The sequence below is a fragment of the Podarcis tiliguerta genome (assembly GCF_965153285.1).
Source record: "Podarcis tiliguerta genome assembly, chromosome: 13".
NCBI classification, from domain to species: domain Eukaryota; kingdom Metazoa; phylum Chordata; class Lepidosauria; order Squamata; family Lacertidae; genus Podarcis; species Podarcis tiliguerta.
In genome coordinates this window covers 50,892,316-50,911,439 of record NC_139546.1, presented here as the reverse complement: position 1 = coordinate 50,911,439, position 19,124 = coordinate 50,892,316, and the positions used below count along the sequence as shown (strand labels likewise).

Here is a 19,124-nt window from a genome sequence, read left to right as displayed (position 1 = left end):
AAGCTCAATGTTGATGTGAGTTTGCAAGGAAGTAATTTCAAGTGGGTTGTCAGTGCAGAGATTGGGGGGGGGGAGCAAAAGGATTGGTTTTATTGTCAAAGTTGTCACCCTGAATGAAAGGAATTCAACAGGGCTGAATTCCAAAGATTTATGTATTTTTAAAAAGCAGTCAATTTTGAAAAACAAAATTTACATTTCTACTCACACATGCACGCTCTACATCTGTGAGCTTTTAATGCTCTCCTTTGACAGAACCCCTTCCACAGTCTCTGTTGCATAACTGGCATGCAAGCCAAGCCAGAGACCCGACTTTTGAAAATTTTGTTATCTCTATAGCAGTTTTTGTTATGTGAATGGTGCCACGGACCCACCTGGCTGGGTTTCTACCACCACTGTCTCCTGTGGGAGGGAGTTCCATAACTTAACTATGCACTGCATGGACTTTCTTTTATCTAACCTGAATCTTCCAACATTCCGCTTCAGTGGATGTCCATGAGCAGTGTTAGAAACTGAGCAATGAAAGCTAGGAGCTAAATGGCACCTTGAACCCAGGTTATGGGAACAACAACAGAATGTCTAGGTGCGCTTTTTCTTTACAACAAGAATACAAAGCTGAAAATGAATGAACGGCAGCTAAAATATTATGTTCGTTTTTCACATGGACTAATCCTTCCCCTGCTCACCCCCCTAATATTCTTAAGAGGGTCTCCTCCCCAGTCTTCAGAGAGTAGCTGGACGCGGGGAGGCAGAAAAAGGTCCTCCTTTCCTTCCACTCTGCAGTTTTAATCTGAAATCTTAGGTGCAGTACTGCGCCCAGAACTCAGAAACGGTTCTAATGCAATTCCCTGTCGCAAAATGTGCCTAGAACAATGGGAGTTACAAACACTGTTCATGGGTCCTAGTGTTTTGAGAAAGGGGAAAAACCTTTCTCTAGACACTTTCTTCATGCCATGAACCTTTATATAGCCTTCTATCATGTCATCTCTTACTCACCTTTTTATTTTATAGAAGTCCCAAATGTTGCAACATTTCTTCATAGGGTAGTTACTCCATTCTACTGGATCTTTTTGGTTGCCCTTTTCTGAACTTTTTCCAACTCTACAATACCCTTTCTGAAGTGAGGCAACCAGAGCACTTATAAGAACTTTGTAACTAAGGCCTCCTCCTGACCAATGACTTTTGGTGAGTGTATTCTGCAACATGTCATTTATTTACTTGTTAAACTTATACCCCTCCGAAAGGAGCCCAGGGCAGCAAACACTTTTGCGATTAAAACATGTAATAAAAAATAAACAAAAAATATCTTTCAAATGTTTTTTAAATGTTTAAAAAAAAAACAATAAAACATTTTAGAAAAATTAAAATCAGATACAACCAAATCATGTAGGCCTGCTGAAACAGAAAAAAATTCAGCAGATGTGTCTAAAAGAGTACAATGATGGTACCTGCATAAGGTCAAGAGGCAGAGAGTAATAGTGCTTTAGTGGGTGCATTTATACTAGGTAAAAGGTAAAGGTAAAGGACCCTTGGACGGTTAAGTCCAATCAAAGGCGACCATGGGGTTGCGGTGCTCATCTCGCTTTCAGGCCAAGGGAGCCGGCGTTTGTCCACAGACAGCTTTCCAGGTCATGTGGCCGGCATGACTAAACCACTACTGGCGCATGGAGGACCGTGATGAGTGCCAAAGCGCACAGAAACATTGTTTACCTTCCTGCCGCAGCGGTACCTATTTATCTACTTGCACTGGTGTGCTTTCAAACTGCTAGGTTGGCAGGAGCTGGGACCAAGCAACAGGAGCTCACCCCATCGTGGAGATTTGAACCGCCGGCCTTCCGATCAGCAAGCCCAAGAGGCTCAGTGGTTTAGACCACAGTGCCACTAGACCATCCACACATCATTCCGCTTCATTAGTTGCTGTGTGAAGCTTCCCCAATGCATTATTGCTATCTGGAGGGACACTTCTGTCTGCCACAGAGGCTGGACAAAAAATAAAATTGAACATTTGTGGTATAAAAAGGTATAGGATTTCAGCAGGCAGTTATAGGACCTGCATCAACTGGAAATGAAGCCGTCTATCTGCCCCAACATTTTGCAGGCGCAAACCATATTGAGAATGGGATCATATTGAATCACATCAATATCACCATGTACAAAAACAATCAAGAAAACACAAAGCATATCACTTGGATAAACTAGGGGAAGGGAAGCACATTCCACAATGCAGCTTTCATCCCCAAACTGGAGCCCTCCAGATGTTTTGGACTATAATTCTGTACTGGATGGAGGCTGATTGGGGTGGGGGGGGGGAGAGAATCTAGTCCAATACAAGTAAGTCATCAGATTGGAGAAGCTGGCCATAATGTCTAACTGCTGCAACTGTCTCTCAGGGCTGCCAGTATGCTGCTGGGCTTAAATTCGAGATGTTATAAAGCCTTCAATAGTTTGGGACCAGATTACCTGAAGTATTGCCTCAACCCATATGTGCCCACTTGACCGCACAGCAATCTGTGGAACTGGCACCTTTACCAGTGCCACAAAATGTTCACCCCATGCTTGTGAGACATCAAACTTTTAGTGTGGCAGGAACTATGCTAGACAACTCGCTTGCTTCTTTGTGTCAGGCAAGCACCTTTGTTGCCTTGCTTTTTAATGCTTGCTAAAATCTTGTTTGTTTAGGCAAACATAAACAGAGCCTGCTGGATCAGGCTGATGGCCCAGCTAGTCCAGCATCCTGTTCTCATGGTGGCCCACCAGATGCCTGTGCAAAACTTACAAGCAGAACCTGAGCACATGAGCACTCCCCTCCTGGGTTTTCCAGCAACTGGTAGTTGGGAAAATTGCAGCCCCTATCTTTGGAGGCAGAGCTAGCCATCATTGCTAGTAGCCATCAACAGACTTCTCCTTTATTAAACCAACCCAGACACATAATTTTATGATGTGTGGTTCTTCTTAAACTCTGTTGAGTTTACAAAAAATTTTATTTTTTAAAAAAGACTTTTGAAATAAAGTTTCACAATTTTTTTTAGTGGATATCGCCTCATTCTTTAACTGCAACCTCCAGGAGGGAAGCACTCACAATCACAGCAGTCTCCCCATCACCGGAGCAAGGTGGAGGAAGACTGTGGCAGGAGGGCTGGCAGAGCATCCACAAACACCATATGCACATCCAGCTCTAGGGCCTACATGTCCTTCGAGAAGCTGCCTCTTTCTTGTTCCTCTATGTCTTGCCTTGATCCACACAGGCTACTCTCCCACAGGTACAGATTCCTTTCCAAATAAATTTTATTAGTTTTCCAATATTCCCCCAATAGCCAAATTATAACAATATCAATTAACTCCCAATTAATACAATCATTCAAATGCCAATCAACTTCCAATTAATACAATTTAGATAAAGGGGCTCCCCGCATTTCTGAGTTCCATAATCTTATTAATGTCAGTTACATTTCAGTTACTATAATAATCCCTTAATCAACAGCTGCATAATTAATGATTTCCATTTGTGTTGTCATACTATATAAATTTATTAAACTTCAAGTGAGGAACTCAAACTATTATCTTTGCTTTGTCCTGTGTGTGAAAAACTGTTCTGCCCATGGAGATTCCTTCTGAGCACACAGGTACAGATTCCCCCCCCCCCACGCCCTGTCTTGCGCAGGCCACAAGGGAGGTCCACCCCATGCGACAGCAACAGTGTCCAGCATGGTTCCTGCAAAGGGCTGTCAACCTATTTGCTCCAGCAGACTCCTATATCCTTCCTGGTGCCACAGTGGGCACTGCACCTGCTACCTGTCTAGCCACCTATCCAAGGCTGAGTGGTGAATGGTCCCCTTCATGCTTTCTTAGTTTGGAGCTGTCCCATTGGGAAGCTCTAGCAAAGAGGTAGCCCTCTGGGTGTTTTTAAACTACAGTTCCTCTCATTTCTGACCACTGCCCATACTGTCTGGAGATGATGGGAGTTGAGGTCCACAACATCTGGAGGTTATTATAGTGGCTACCCCTGCTGTAGCGTGTAAAAAAACTAAGTGTGAGTGTGTATAGGGAGTGGGGTGGGTGCTAGTCCTCACTGCCATAAATTCACTGGCTCCCTTCATTTGCAGGCAGCATGTGGATGTTGTTACCAGCAGTCCTTGATTGCTGGACATTGGTGAAGTTTCTAGGGATAGTGTGGGCTAGCCGGTCTTTCCTCCATTTTTGTATTTTCTACCTATGAGCTTGCCCCTCACGCTAGGCACTAGATGTAGTGGCTGTACTGCCAGAGCAGCAGCAGCATATATCTAGTCCCAGCATAATTTAAATATAAAGGTAAAGGTAAAGGGACCACTGACCATTAGGTCCAGTCAAGGGCGACTCTGGGGTTGTGGTGCTCATCTCACTTTACTGGCCGAGGGAGCCGGCGTACAGCTTCCAGGTCATGTGGCCAGCATGACTAAGCTGCTTCTGACGAACCAGAGCAGCACACGGAAATGCCGTTTACCTTCCCGCCAGAGCGGTACCTATTTATCGACTTGCACTTTGATGTGCTTTCGAACTGCTAAGTTGGCAGGAGCAGGGACCGAGCAACGGGAGCTCACCCTGTAATGGGGATTCGAACCACCGACCTTCTGATCAGCAAGTCCTAGGCACCACAGCGCCTGAATGCCTAAAATTAAGCCTGAATGCCTAAAATATGGTGACTGGGTTAGTGGAAGAACCTTATGAAAGGTGGGAAGAAAAATGTGGGCACTGTAAATGCTAAGTATTAATTATTTGGTGCAGAAGTCCCTGTTTGACGTCACAAGCTGGCCCTTCAGCCAGTCTCCCACCCCAAGCCCAGCATCAGTCATCTCATCCATAACTTTACAGGGTTGTTGTAACAATGACTAGGAGACTGGAGAGGAATCACAGCAAAAAAAAGGACAGTCTGCTGCAAGGGTCATTAAAATGGGTGGGTCACGGCCAAGAAGAATCAGGAGACAATCCCCACACAACTCTGAAGTTATCTGCTGCATTCACACATGATATTCTCCCACAGGAACCCCTGCAGTTCTTAGTATCCTCAGGAGAGGCCTCAATCTAGAATTTGATCTAGTGCTTTTGAAAGCAGGGCCTTCCCTGGAGCAGCACCACAACATAGGCTTATACAGTCAAGCCATATGGTCTATCTAGCTCAGTATTGTGTACATTGACTGGCAGAAGTTCACTGGAATTTCAGACAAGGGGTCTTTCCCAGCACTGCCTAGAGATCTCATCAGGCCGCTGGGAGGCCTCTCATCAGGGAGCTGCTGCATGCAAAACAGGTAATTTACCTGCCGTGCTACTGTCAAATGTAAAGCAGGTGTCTTTGTTGCTGAGTTTCAAGGCAGTTTGAGATGCCTCTGCCTCTGCCTCCTTCTCCTCAGAAGCATTTGTAAGATCTTAATAAGAAGTTGAGACTTTTCCAACTGATTCACCTCCTTTAACTTTCTTCCCTGCCCTGCTAGTGCAACATAACACGACACCCTTACTTTTGTGGGAAGACAGGACAGGACTAGTATATATATAGGAATAAAAAATCTAAGCTTCTGGACTCTATATGTGCTCAGGGACTAGGAATGGGGGAGAAAGGGTGCTAAATCTAGTTCTGTGACAGGAGGTGGTGTCCTCAGTGGCTAGGAGTGCCCTTTACCAACCAGTTATTGGCTGTTCCTTGATCAGGATAGCTTGAGCACAGTTGTCCATGCATTGGTAACCTCATGACTGGATTACTGCAGTGTGCTGTATGTGGGGCTACCCTTGGGGTTGATTTTGAGGCTGCAGGTGGTGCAGAACACAGTGGCTATATTGCTTCAGGAAGCAAACTATCACCAGCATAGAACACCCTGCTTGCATGATTTGCACTCACAGCCAATCTGCTAACCAGGACAAGTTCAAGGTGTTGGTACTAAGTCCCTGTGCAGTTCAGGACCAAGTTACCTGAGAGATCACAGTACCCTTTATACACCCAGTTGATTACTTCAATCTGCACAAAAGTCTCTCCTGCAAGTTGAGTCTGTGGTAGTGTTCAAATCCCCACTTGCGATGAAGCTCCCTGGGTGACCTTAGGCACATCACTGTCTTCTTTCAGCGTAACCTACCTCACAGGGTTGTTGTGAGAATAATTTGAGGAGAAGAACCATGTACACCACCTTGAGCTCATGGGAGAAAAAGGTGGTATATAAATGATAGAAACGAATGAATAAGTTTCAGTCAAGAGGAGGGTTTGTAGTGTGGCTGCCCCTGTTCTGTGGAAGAGCATTCCTGTCGAGATGTGACAGGCAACCACTATCTGCACTTCTGGAAATAGCTGAAGACATGTTTTGCTCCAACAAGCTTTCCAGCTAGATAAATGGTTCTTTACTATGAATGTCCACTTGTTAGGATTTTAATCATTTTTAAAATGTATTTGCTGTTGTATTTTTAATTGTTTTTAATTATTTTGTTAATAAATTGCTAAATTTACTGTTTTATTTGTAAATCACCTTGAGACAGTGGATTAGAAGGTGATTAATAAATTAAGTGCAATAATAGTACTAATAATTAATTTTGCCTTACATTTGAATCAGAAACCACTTAATTCACACTCCTCAAACCAAAACACAAACTGAAACACTACTATTCTTTGAAATTTTTGCTTCTCCAAATTTTGCATGCAGTTCTCCAACAAATGTGTACAAAAACATGGTAGGGCATAAAAAATGCATAATGTTGGTGAAAATGCATTGTAGTAGGAAAAACACTTGCAAAAATGTGCATGTTAGTCCAAACTGTATGCAAAAATATGTACGGTATATTCTAAGAAATTTTAAATTGTTGTAACCCACCCTGGGACCTGAAGGATAGGTGGTAATAATAATAATAATAATAATAATAATAATATATGGGCTGAGTCTACCTGCTTCCAGGATTCATCTTGGGCACTGGAAACAGGATTTATCTGTGACCTGGAAGTTAAGCAAGCCCTTAACCTCTTCCCCCCCATGCCAAATTAATAGCATGTGTGTCCCCCCATCTCTTTGGGAGTCCTTGGGGTGGGTAGAAAGGGAACTGGATGGAACTGAGCATGAAGGGCCTACACAGGAAAATGGAGGGGGGTGTTGCTGTACGTTGCCTGAAATAATCCCCCCCTACGCATTCATGATCCAGTTATCCCTGGTTGCCATGGCATCCAAGAGGCAGCCGAGGCTGATAGGAGGGGGGGAGGGTGCTGGGATGAGGCGGCCAAGGATTGAGAAGAGAGATAAAAGTGGGGGAGGGAGGAAGAAACTGGATAGAGCAGCCTCCCCCAATGTGGCACCTTCCAGATGTTTCGAACTACAGCTCCCATCATCCCTCAGCTGGCTAGTGGATGATGGGAGCTGTAGTCTAAAACTTCTAGAGGGAACCTGTGTGGCGCAGACTGCTTTCGAAATCAGAAGTGAGTTGAGCATTGCCTTAGGAAGCTTTCGTCAATCTCACCCCTTGGACTGAGGTGTTTTAGTTACCTCGCAATTGTCAAAAAACAGTTGCACAACCCTCTACCGCCCCGAACCAAAATTTGGGTGGTTTCAAAAACACACATCTTCATGCCTGTGGTTATCACCACCTCTGCCTTAAAACAGCAAACAGCTGTGATACGGGGACACCCCACCACCATCCACCCCAACCTCTGCTGGTAGCACCGGGGGTTTGGGTGAGAGAGAGTAGCTTGTATTGAACCCTGCCTTGTTCTGTAAGCCATAACAGCTCTTCGCATATGAAACCTCCTTGAGAGGCTTCATAATATAAAGGGCTGGTGTGGGCAGGAACTGGAGGTACAGAAAGGTGAATGCCTTGGAGGAGGATCAGGGGCCACTCAGGGTGGCAGACAGATCTGAAGCAGAATTCATGTGGACAGTCTCCTGAGCAAGCTAAACTATGGAACTCACTCCAGAGGCATCCAAGGCCACCAACATGGATACAGGATTGGGAAGGGCTATCAGTGACTAGTAGCCAGGATGGCCATGCTCTGCCTCCAGTCAGAGGCAGCAATGTTTCTGAATACTAGTTGCTGGAAGCCACAGGAGGGGCAAGTGCTCTTGTGCTTGGATCCCACTTGAGGATTTCCAGAGGGCAACTGTGAGAACAGGATGCTGTACTAGATGGGCCATTGGCCTGATCCAGTAGGGCTCTGGATCTCCACTGGGATAAATAGGCGTGGGTCCCATTCATTTCAGTTGATCTTATTTTGGAGAAAGTTTCCCCCAGGAGCTGGGTAGATCTGGCTCATCTCCAGCACTAGCGGCCGCATCCCCTTAAATATCTTAAAGCCACCTTCTCCAAACTGGTGCAGTCCTTGGCCATGGTAGTCACTGGAAGTTGGACTCCAGCAACATCTAGAGGGCCTTGCATAGAGGAAGACTCTCTTAAAGCTATCCCCTGTCTGCTGCTTCTGTTCATGAATATAGCTTCGCAGATCCTTGGTCTGCACTGTTACAATCCCATTCATTCCAATGACTCCTTGGGGCAGCCAGCATTTTTTGCAGGCCCAGGGAGGAAATTCATTCATAATGTGCCCTCCATCTCAGGTATGTGGGGGCTGGGGGGAGGACAGCACTGCACAGCACAGCACAATAAAAACTGGCTTCACATTGCAGGCCATCTTCAACACACACCAGGGCTGCTGGGGAGACAGAGATATTTCCATCACTTCCCTGAGCGCTTCCCATAACTTCAGAAAAGCATTTGTCAGGAGAAGACACAGAACGTACTCCTGTCAGTGGAGTGCATGTAAGTAGCACAGAGATATAAGGCACATACTTCCTTGCAAAACACCATTAGCTTTTGTTCTCACAAATGCGGCCCAAGCTTCCAGTCCTCTTTGAGGCCACCACCACTTTTTGTACAAAAACTCAGGGCCCATAGCAGCTGCATAGTACGGTAAGTAGAAACCAGCTGACAAAGTGTTTCCCCCAACACTGCAACGCTCACCTGTTGATCCCCGACTATCATGGTGGATGTAAAAGGACACAGAGGCCCTGCCTTCCTGCCTGCATGGAAACCTTTGAAAACAACGCAAGAACACAACAGGACTGCAAACATGTCCTCTGCAGTCTGAGTCCCTTTCCATTATCCACCTCACTATCACCTAACCCAGCACTGTTCTCATCCACCATCACTCCAGACAAACACAGAATGTCTGGTGAAACTCTAATGGCTGCAACAGAAATACTCTATTCAAGACCCCTGAACACTTAGTTTGCATATTTTCAATCATATTTGGGGGGCATTATTGCCAAATTTGCATTATTATTATTATTATTGACAAACAAAAGCCCATCAACCAATTAAACATCACAAACATCCACTTCTGGAATAGAAATCTCTTAAAATCATTGGCCTCCCAAGGATTTGCCACCCCAAGCCACCCTGTTGGCAAAAACAGCTCCTTTTGGTTCAAAGGCCAGTCACTATCTTATACCAAACACAGCTCATTGAAGAAGACTCCAGGACAAACCAAAAGCTTGCAGTCCTAACCAGTGAAGTTTATTTTTATTTTTATTTATATCCTTCATATCAAGGAGCCCATGATGGCAAACAAGAAGTGATAAAATGATTAAAACGTCTTTAAAACTTTTCCAGTACAGATGTAGACTGGGACGAAGAGCTCAACTTAGAAGGCTTGTCAAAACTTGTCTGAGGAGATATGCAAACAGCTAGCCAAAGCATTTGCTGCACCTCTAAAGCTTGCTACCTAGCCAGAGGAAACTCAGTGGTAGAATGCAGGAGGGTCCTAGGATCAATCCCCAACAGCATCTGCAGGTAGGGCTGGGAAAGACCTCTTGCTTGAAACCCTGGAGAGCCACTGCCAGTCAACAATACTGAACAAGTGTCTGAATCAGTAGAAGGCAGCTTCCTGTGTGACCTTTCCATTCTTATAAAAATCTGGGATTTAGCCACCCTCTTTCCCTTTAGAGCAAACCTCACAGCTATAATCCTATATCCACCACCCATACAAGAGCAACTAAATGGGTCATGGTATAGGTAACCCACTCACTAGATAAGCAAAAACTGGATTGATTGCTGCCAGCATTCCCTTGGTTTTTCCTAAGCTATGAAGCTGCCTTGTCCCAAAACTCAGGCAATCCCTCCATCTACTCTAGTTTTGCCTATGCAGATCTACACCATATATTTAAAAGAAATTAAAGGCACAACGGAGGCGGGTGGCGCTGTGGTCTAAACCACAGAGCCTAGGACTTGACGATCAGAAGGTTGGCGGTTCAAATCTCCGCGACGGGGTGAGCTCTCATTGCTCGGTCCCTGCTCCTGCCAACCTAGCAGTTCGAAAGCACCTCAAAGTGCAAGTAGATAAATAGGTACCGCTCCAGCGGGAAGGTAAACGGCGTTTCCGTGTGCTGCTCTGGTTCGCCAGAAGTGGCTTAGTCATGCTGGCCACATGACCCAGAAGCTGTACGCCAGCTCCCTCGGCCAATAAAGCGAGATGAGCGCCGCAACCCCAAAGTCAGCCACAACTGGACCTAATGGTCAGGGGTCCCTTTGCCTTTAAAGACACATTAAAATCATATGGCTTCTCCCAAAGAAACATGAGCACTCGTTTGTTAAAAGTGCTGGGAATTGCAGCTCTGTGAGGGCGGAACTACAGTCCCCAGGATTCTTTGGGGAAGTCATATGCTTTGAACATGCTTTCAATGTATGGTGTGGATAGAGGGAGGGTGGCTAGTAGTTGTTCTTCAGGGTCTCAGGGAGAGGAGAGTCTCTCTTCTTATTGCCTGCCCCTGCCCCTTTCATCTGAAGAGGCTGTTGGCGAGTAAATCAAGGACTTCTGACATGCAAAGCCAATGCTCCACCACTGAGCTCTGGACCGCCCACCCCATTGAGGATGCCAGATCTTCCAACAGGCTCAAGGCATTTTCAGACAAGATGCTGAAAGTGACATTGACCCTCTCCACCACAACCACCATGGACACTGTCACTGACCAGCCCTTCGCACCATTCACACCTCCAAATGTAGGACAGAGAGGAGGAAAAGTCAGTTAAAACAAGTATCTTCCACCTTTTCAGACCCAGGACCCACTTTTAACTCCAACATGCATTTAGATGACCCTTTTCTTGGATCAGGCTGCAACCCACTAGTGGGTCCTGACCCACCAGTTGAAGACAAAAGAGTTAAAAAAATGTCAAATACATGTTCCCAGCAAATGCTTTTTTAAAAAGCAAGTGAGTTTGAATACTACTTCTAACGGTATACATTTTTAAAGCATCAGTGGAGTGGAAAGTATGTTGGACTGCGGGGGCCAGGCAGGAGAGGAGACCTGGGTCGAAATTCCTACAAATCAATGAAATGCAGTGGGTGAAATTGATGGGTTCAACTCTTCCAACTAATCTACCTCACAGGGTTGCTGAGATGGGAGGGGACAGTTGAGTCACGTAAACTGTCCAGAGTTCCTTAGGTGGGGGAAAAGGATAAAAAATAGACAGCATGAGCAAAAATGGAAGATTTTTACAAGGTCTATTTGGGCTGCATAAGTTGTTTTCTCTAAAACATACACATCCCACCTTTTCCAAAATAGCTTTAAGGCCAATTAAAAGATTATTAAAATAAAACAGTACAATATACAATTAAAAATCATAAATACATCCAGCTTTTCTTGATATCAAGAAAAAAATATGTGTGCGCCAGATTGCCTATGTGGTTATTAGCATACGTGTTTGAAAGGCATCTACTCTGGACTAGATGTGCCAATCTCACTGACTGATACCCAAGATCTACCTGCTGGGATGCAACACGTGTGTTGTGTGGGTGTGTGCACATGTGTATAAAGTTTCCGGTGGATTCTGGGGTGTTTTGCATCCACAACCACAACCTTCCCTAAATGCCCTTAGGAGGACTTTTGTTCCAACACCAAATGCTTGAAAACAGGTCCTGTGGCTGAATTCTCACTGAGACTGAGCCTTTCCAAATTGCCTCATTTACGGTACTTCCCTCCCCCTCTCACATACGGCTGCATGATACCTCCCACCCACCTTCTGCCAGCTCAAGGTCCTTTTCTAAATTTCAGCAAAGCCCCCCTTTCAGCAATTCTTGGACCAAATCATTTATAAACCTTCGGGGGGCAGTGGTCACAGGTCAGTCCCGGTTCACTCACCCATCCTCAGAAGCATTTCTCTTTTTTGGAATCTCTCTTCTACTGTGAGTTTCTCTCTCCTTGTCACTCATACACACACACACACACACACACACACACACACACACGATGACTCATTCCCAATCCAGATTATCAATGGCAAGAGCCACACAGGCATGTAACACACACACACAAAATGTCACCAACCAACCGGATGCCCTATCCCACCCCCATCTTATTACAGCTGCTAAAGAACACCACACTCTCACAAATAATCCATGCCTGGAGAGACAGAGAACAAGAAAAAAGGGTGAAGGTAAAGGAAGTGCTATTCTAGGCTACCTAGCAGCTTTCTGGAGTCACATTTCGGATGCCTTGATGAGGACTGATCTACAAGACTGCCACTTTTTAAATAAATCTCTTCCCACCACCAGCCCCAAGAAATTTTAGCACATACATGGAAAGAGCTCAGTAGAGGCAAGCAGATCATATTGGACACCATGAAGAAGGACCAACAAACCATCAGGCCATAATAGTCATGATCCATTGGGACGCTGTTTCACAAAGACCCCAGAAAAATGAACTGTAACTGCACCTTGCATGGAAAAATGTCCAGATGGATCATGCCCTGTGCTAATTATCTGAAGAAGTGAACATAGGAAGCTGCCTTATTCCAAATCATGCTCTTTGCCCATCCAGGTAGATATTTTCTGCACTAGCAGCAGCTCTCCAGGGCTTCAGGCAAGGGATATCCCCGGTCCTACCTGGATATGCCATTGGAGATTGAGCAGGGTCCTTCACAGCACCCCTAGAAGCCTCTTAATGTGTCTATCCCCTTCTAGACACCAGCAGCCCTCTAGATGTTGCTGGACTGCAACTCCCATCATCCCTGATTATTGCTGTTGTTGGCTGAGGCTTATGGGAACCGGAGCCCAACAATATATGAAGGGCCACAGGTTCCCCTCCTACCCCAATCTACAAGTTACCCTCCAAAGTCTAGGGGAGGTAGAGGGTCCTCCCCCTCTGCCTTTTTTGATTCCCTAGCTTGAAAGAAACAATAGCCATGGCTAGATACTTTCAAGTCCAATCTCTGCCCAAAGCATTCAGAATAGCCCAGCAAGGATTCCGTGCCCAACACCTAGTCATCTAAAAAAACATACTTTCCATCCTGGTCATTGACAAGGGGTGTAATCAAATCCCCCATGTGATTTACCTAAAGCACCTTGGTACTAATGCACCCACCTCCCTAATAAATTAATAACCCTATATTGTGACATTAGATGAGGAATGGGAGACCTGCACCCGTCCAAATGCTGCTTGACTCAATTCCCATCAGCCTCAGCCAAGCATGTTCAGGAATGATGGGAGTTGTAACTCTGGCAACTACACAGATTTCCCCACTCCTGCATTAAATCCAAGGCCTTCCAGAAAGGAAAGCTGAACCTGTTCACACTTTTACATCCACCCCAAATGCTCTACTTGGATCAATCAGTCTCCACCAATATGCATTCAAGACAGATGCAAAAATCTTGAAACTCATTAGCTTGGATTGGGCCCAAACTCATTGGTAGAACAGCTGATTTTCATGCAGAAGGCCCCAGGGTTCAATCCCATATGGCATTTCCAGGTACAGGTGAGAAAGGATTCCTGTCTGCAACCTGGAGAGCCACTGTCAGTGTACCATTGGTGATAATAGTCTGACTTAGTATAACGACAGTTTCCTATATTCCTAACCAAGTGACTAGAAAAGATGGCTGATTGATATCAAACACCTTTGCACTCCTGATTCTAGGCATTTGTCTACATCTAGATGATTCCAAGTTGCCATCTTCACAGGCCTCAAGGCAAATTTCTACTCCAGTTGTTAAAATGAAGTGTGGGAGGGGGGACTTTCCTGGCGCCTCTAGAATACACATACAAACTGGGCAGGATCCAGACACCACTGTTAACACACTCTGATGCCAACTTAGAGGACCAATACAGAGCATCTACTTTACCTGCAGAAGGATCCAGGTTCAGTCCCTAAAGGCATCACTAGGTAAGAATCAGAATGTCCTCTGTCTGAAACCCTGGACAGCTACTGCTGCCAGTCTTTGTTGACAATACTGTGCTTTATGGACCATAGAGCTATATAGACTGAACTATTTGGACAATACTGATCTAGATAATCTGAATCAGTATAAGGTAGCTTCCTATGTTCCTAGGAGGGGGAACGGCAAGCCCAGGGGCCGATTGCTGCCCTCTAAGCCTCTGTATGTGGCTCTTGGGACTCTCCTCAGGACACACCCAAGGCCTCACCCCTCACCAGCCTTGCCCTGTCCCCATCTCAAGTGTTTTTGCTTGTCTGAAAAAGACTTTTTGCCCCCCAGAAAGCTACCTATGAGGAGATGTGGCCCTCGGGCAAAAAAATGTTTCCCCACATTTGTCCTAGAACTCTGACCAGATTGTCCACAGGAAATGCCTCTAAAAAATTCTCCCCTTGTCTGAAAAAGACTTTTTGACCCCCAGAAAGTTACCTATGAGGAGATGTGTCCCTCGGGCAAAAAATGTTTCCCCACATTTGTCCTAGAACTCTGACCAGATTGTCCACAGGAAATGCCTCTAAAAAATTCTCCCCTAGGAAAAAAGAAAAAAGAGACTACCTGCCTTTAAATCTCCTGACGTCACCTGCTCTTGACACTTTAAGAAGTCTTCATGGATCAAAACTATGAATGGGAAGGCAGGCAAGAACACTCCCACACAGCTCACTGTGGGTGGCTTAACTCAACCCAACTTTCTCCCTGGATTCTATTTTTAATACCTTGCTGGTCAACTCTGAAGAGTGGGTTTCCAAGCTTAGCCAAGCCCCTGAAGACCCCAAATGGCAGACAAATACCATGAAGCCATCAAATGTTGATCAGGCCCTTAGCCTGGAACATAAGGAAGCAAAGACCAATCTAATAAATCTCAGGGGACCTTCTCTCCCGCCCCTCCTCAACACATTCATCACCCCTCCACACGCACTTAACCAGCAAAGAATCCAAGGCCAGTCCTTAGAAGATCTGATAAGAGTAGAGATGGATGAAGCCTCAGGAAGTAAAGCCCCAGCCAATCACTCCCAGTGCCCACATCCATTATTAATGGACCATTGTCAATTTATGGAAAGTGGGGGGAGGCTGTTTTCAGTGGAAGTCCAATTCCCTCTCCCCCAGAAAACCTATTGTTCACTCTTGCCAGTGACTTATAAAATTGATTATAATTTTATTACTTATTCCCCCTCCCATCTGACTGGGTTGTCCCTCTCACGATGGGCCAGGGCCTCCTGCTGCTATGCTGAGAGCCCTCCCTCTCCATAAACCAGACTCCCCCTCCCCAAAACCTTTTTAAAAAAAGAAAAAGAAAAAAGAATGCACTCTATTCTTATGCCTCACAGTGTTCAGACACACTTACAGATGTGTTGTGTGTCTGCACAATTTAATGTAGATATACCCTCACATTCAGGGCTAAGAAATAACTTACAGTCTCTGTAGAATTGATTTCCCCAACCCAACACCCTCCAGATCTTGGGACTACAACTCCCATCAACCCCAGTCAGTACTGGTTAGGGCTGATGGGAGTTGTAGTCCCAACATCTGGAGGGCATCCAATTGGGAAAAGCTGCCCCAGATTGTGTCTCCCCTCCTCACACACCCAACCCTATTAACGCCATTCCCCACCCACTCCACTGCCTGCTTTACATTCCGCAGCAAAATCAATCTAGGCACCCATCATACAGAGCCCCCTACCCTGATTTTCAGTTATGCGGCCTAGAGACACTTCTCAAATAGACCTTATCACTTTCCCTAATACCAAGAAAATTTGTTGGGGTTTTTGTGGGGGGGGAGAACCCCAGACATTCTCTCATCCTCCTATTTGCACTTACACCTTTCAACCACCACCACCCCAAATTCCTCTTCCGCCTGGAAGCGGACAGCCACTGCAGTTTCTACTACTGGTTCCTATCAGACGCTCGAACCACTCAACCTCTCTCTCTTCTACCACCCCACCCTCCTCACTCACACCCCAAAATCAGCATTCATGTACAGTTGGAGTGTGGTATTTAGCGCAAGCATTGTGTGTGTGTGTGTGTGTGTGTGTGACGGGTGGAACGAAATGGCTCCTTTTGGTGCTATTTCTGTCTCTCTCCCCCTCCCCCCACTCACACTTATATACACCCCGGGTGATGCACTCTCAACACCCCACTCTTTTTTCAAAAAAAAAACCCCAATAAGCCAGCTACACTTTAAGCCATCTCAGCCAAAAGCGACACCTGTTCACTGTGCACCCCAGGAGCCTGGCCACCCCCACCCCACAGACTCATTCACTCTCCCCCCACCCACCCACCTCAATGCCTTATTTTATAATTAAATGTTCACCCCGCCCTGACTAATCAGGACTGAATCATTCCATTCTCCAAAGGCCTGATGGGATCTTGGATTGCTCTGCGTTTCCATGGAGGGGCAGAAAACCCAATGCGGAATGCTTTTCTTTTTTTCTTTTTTTGTTAAGAAAGGTTTCTTGATCTTGCTTTGTCAAGACACTGCATTCCACAGCTTCCCCCCACCCTCCCTCATAGGTGGTGCATTCTTATGCTTCCTCCATCTGCTGTTCTCTGAAGTAACATGAGTTTGCTAAGAGACAAATACTTTCGGATGAGCATCAGAAGATGCCAGACTTTTATCCTTCCCTCACTCCCCCCCAACACTGCTCTCCCTCCTGCTGCCCATCTTGGCACATGCAGGCCTTCCTCTCTTACCCCCACCCCACTGGCAACCTCCATCACACACCTGTGGGAAACCCTTTTATTCCAACAGCCAAGAGCAGGGGCAGCTCTCAATCCTAGTCCAGTGGAGAAAGGGAGAGTTCAATTCCCAATACCCACTCAGAACCAGGCCCTGAATGAGGCCTGGAAATCTCAACGACCACCACCACCACCCACCCACCCACAGCACCAGGAAAAGAAGTCAGGGAAGGGAGGTAGAGGGACTAGGAAAGCAAGGCCAGAAATTGCTGAGCACCAAGGTCCATGGAGAGCACTAAGGAAATGGATGGGTCCCCTTGCTACCTTATATAGGACTCAAGTGGCTCTCAGATTGGACAGAGAAGCACCTACTCCTCAGTTCTCAATACTGTAGCTATTGACAAGTTTTCTCAAGACCAGTAGCCCAAATCTAGAATTCCCAGCACCCCGACACACACACACATATAACGCAGTGCTGAGTTGTCTTGGGGAAGGACCCCAACCTCCCCCCCACAAATGAAACTGCATAGCAAAAGCATCTCTCTCTCTCTCTTACACACACACACACACACACACACACTTTTATGGCAAAGCCCTAGAGCCCCCATTAGCAAGACAGCTAAAACAGAGAGGGACCTCAACCCTTGACCTGTACTTCACCACTAACCCTAATCTTAGAACCATTCCAGTCCTAAGATATTTCAAAGTGGAATTGGGAACGGGTCCATTCCACCCCCTCCGCACACACAAACCTCCCAGCAACCTCTGGAGCTGTACAATGTGTGTGTGTGCATGCACAAACATGCACACACCTGCACCCAATGTAAGCCTAGTAGTGTGTTGTGTTCCCAGTGCTCCGCCACCGTCACCATCATGGGCACGTTCCTTTAGCTGCAAGCTCTTTAAGACACAAGCCTTGTGGCATCCACTTTCAGCACCACGGAGAGCACCAAAGATTCAGCACCAGGGCCAGCATCCTCACATTCCAGCAGTAAAGAGACCACCTTTTGCCGCTGCAACACCCCATTTCTCTCCCTCCTGCCTCTTTATAGGGATGATTCCACCTCCCCAATCTCACCACCACTACCCCACATCACCCTATAGAGCCTTATCCCACGCAGCCATCGGCTCCATGGAAACTGCTCATGGGAGAGACAGAAGGCTTCTGGAGACCTCCTCCCACCACTTCAAGCAATGGAGGAGTCTCTTCCATTGCTTACCACAACCATCATAACCACCCCTATCGCCAGTGACCACCTTGGCACCCAGTAGCATTGCCAAGCTGTTCCATGCCACCCATCAGCAACTGCCCCTGCTCCGTCGCTTGACACACAAATACACATGGCTTTCTAGAGCTCTCTTACCCCCCTCCCCTTCCCACCCTTTGCAGAGGTGAGCAAACTACCCCACAGTTAACAAGAAGCACAAAAGATGGCACAAATATACCCCCTCCAGAGGCAAATCTTACCTTGGTAGTGACTATGCACAAGCAGTCCATCCCTTTCTTGACTCAAGCACCTAGCTGGGAAAGGTCTGTAGAACATCAGATATTCCGGGGCTCAGGGTTACCGCTTGCCCCCCCCCTCAACTATGGTTCTTGGGTAGCTCACCCTGACTGATGAGGGGTACCAGGGGTGTTACGTCCCACCCGCCCCTGAGCTACGCTTTGGTGTATCCTAGGGGTGCCAATGCTGGCATCTGGGTGGTGTGTGTGTGTGTGTGTTAGGGTGGGGGGATGCCAGTTGGGAGTATGCGAGAGATGAAAGGCAGCGTGTGTGAAAGGAGAGGCGAGAGATCCAAAAGGAAGGGGGGGAGAGAGAGCTTACAGTGGGGGGGGGGGAAGTGACAGAATGTAAGGAAGGAAGGGGAGGGTGGAAAAAGGAAGGAGGCTCTGCCTGTTCTCAGAGAAACAGAGTCCTTTGCTCCCTTCGCTCAAGATGGGCAGCGGGAAAGAGGTGCAGAGGTGGAAAAGAAGGTGGAGGGGTGGGAAAAGAGGGGAGGAAGAGAGATAGAGAGAAGGGGGGAAGAAGGGGGAAATGGGGGGAAGGCCAGGAGCAGGGGGGGTCCCGCTAAGATGTAGGGGCTGAATTGGAGAGAGGAAGAGCCCTCTTGCTGCTCCCCATCAGAGGGAGGGGAGAGGGACCTGGAATATGGAGCAGTGAGAGAGGGGGGCACAAAGAAAAAGGGGGGAGGGAGAGGAGGTTAACCTTTTGAGTGCCAGAAAGGATCCAGCCCAGCAAGGGAGGTGGGCGGTGTGTGGAGGC

The 19,124-nt window shown here is 46.6% G+C and overlaps 1 protein-coding gene across 10 annotated transcripts in view; it reads right to left on the bottom strand.

Annotated features, from left to right (window-relative positions):
• The window catches only part of DLG4 (discs large MAGUK scaffold protein 4), a gene marked incomplete at its 5' end in the record, with an annotated part of 134,807 nt that overhangs the window by 102,546 nt on the left and 13,137 nt on the right, over nt 1–19,124 (bottom strand). For 3 of the 10 annotated variants that reach the window (XM_083410237.1, XM_083410221.1, XM_083410226.1), the window contains one exon: nt 18,329–19,016. The exons of 5 other annotated variants lie outside the window; for them this stretch is intronic. In XM_083410237.1, coding sequence (XP_083266363.1) covers nt 18,329–18,358 — 30 coding nt within the window. Of the gene's footprint in view, nt 1–18,328; nt 19,018–19,124 lie in introns of those variants that run through there. 2 more of the 10 variants (XM_083410235.1, XM_083410224.1) reach the window with 2 other exon arrangements.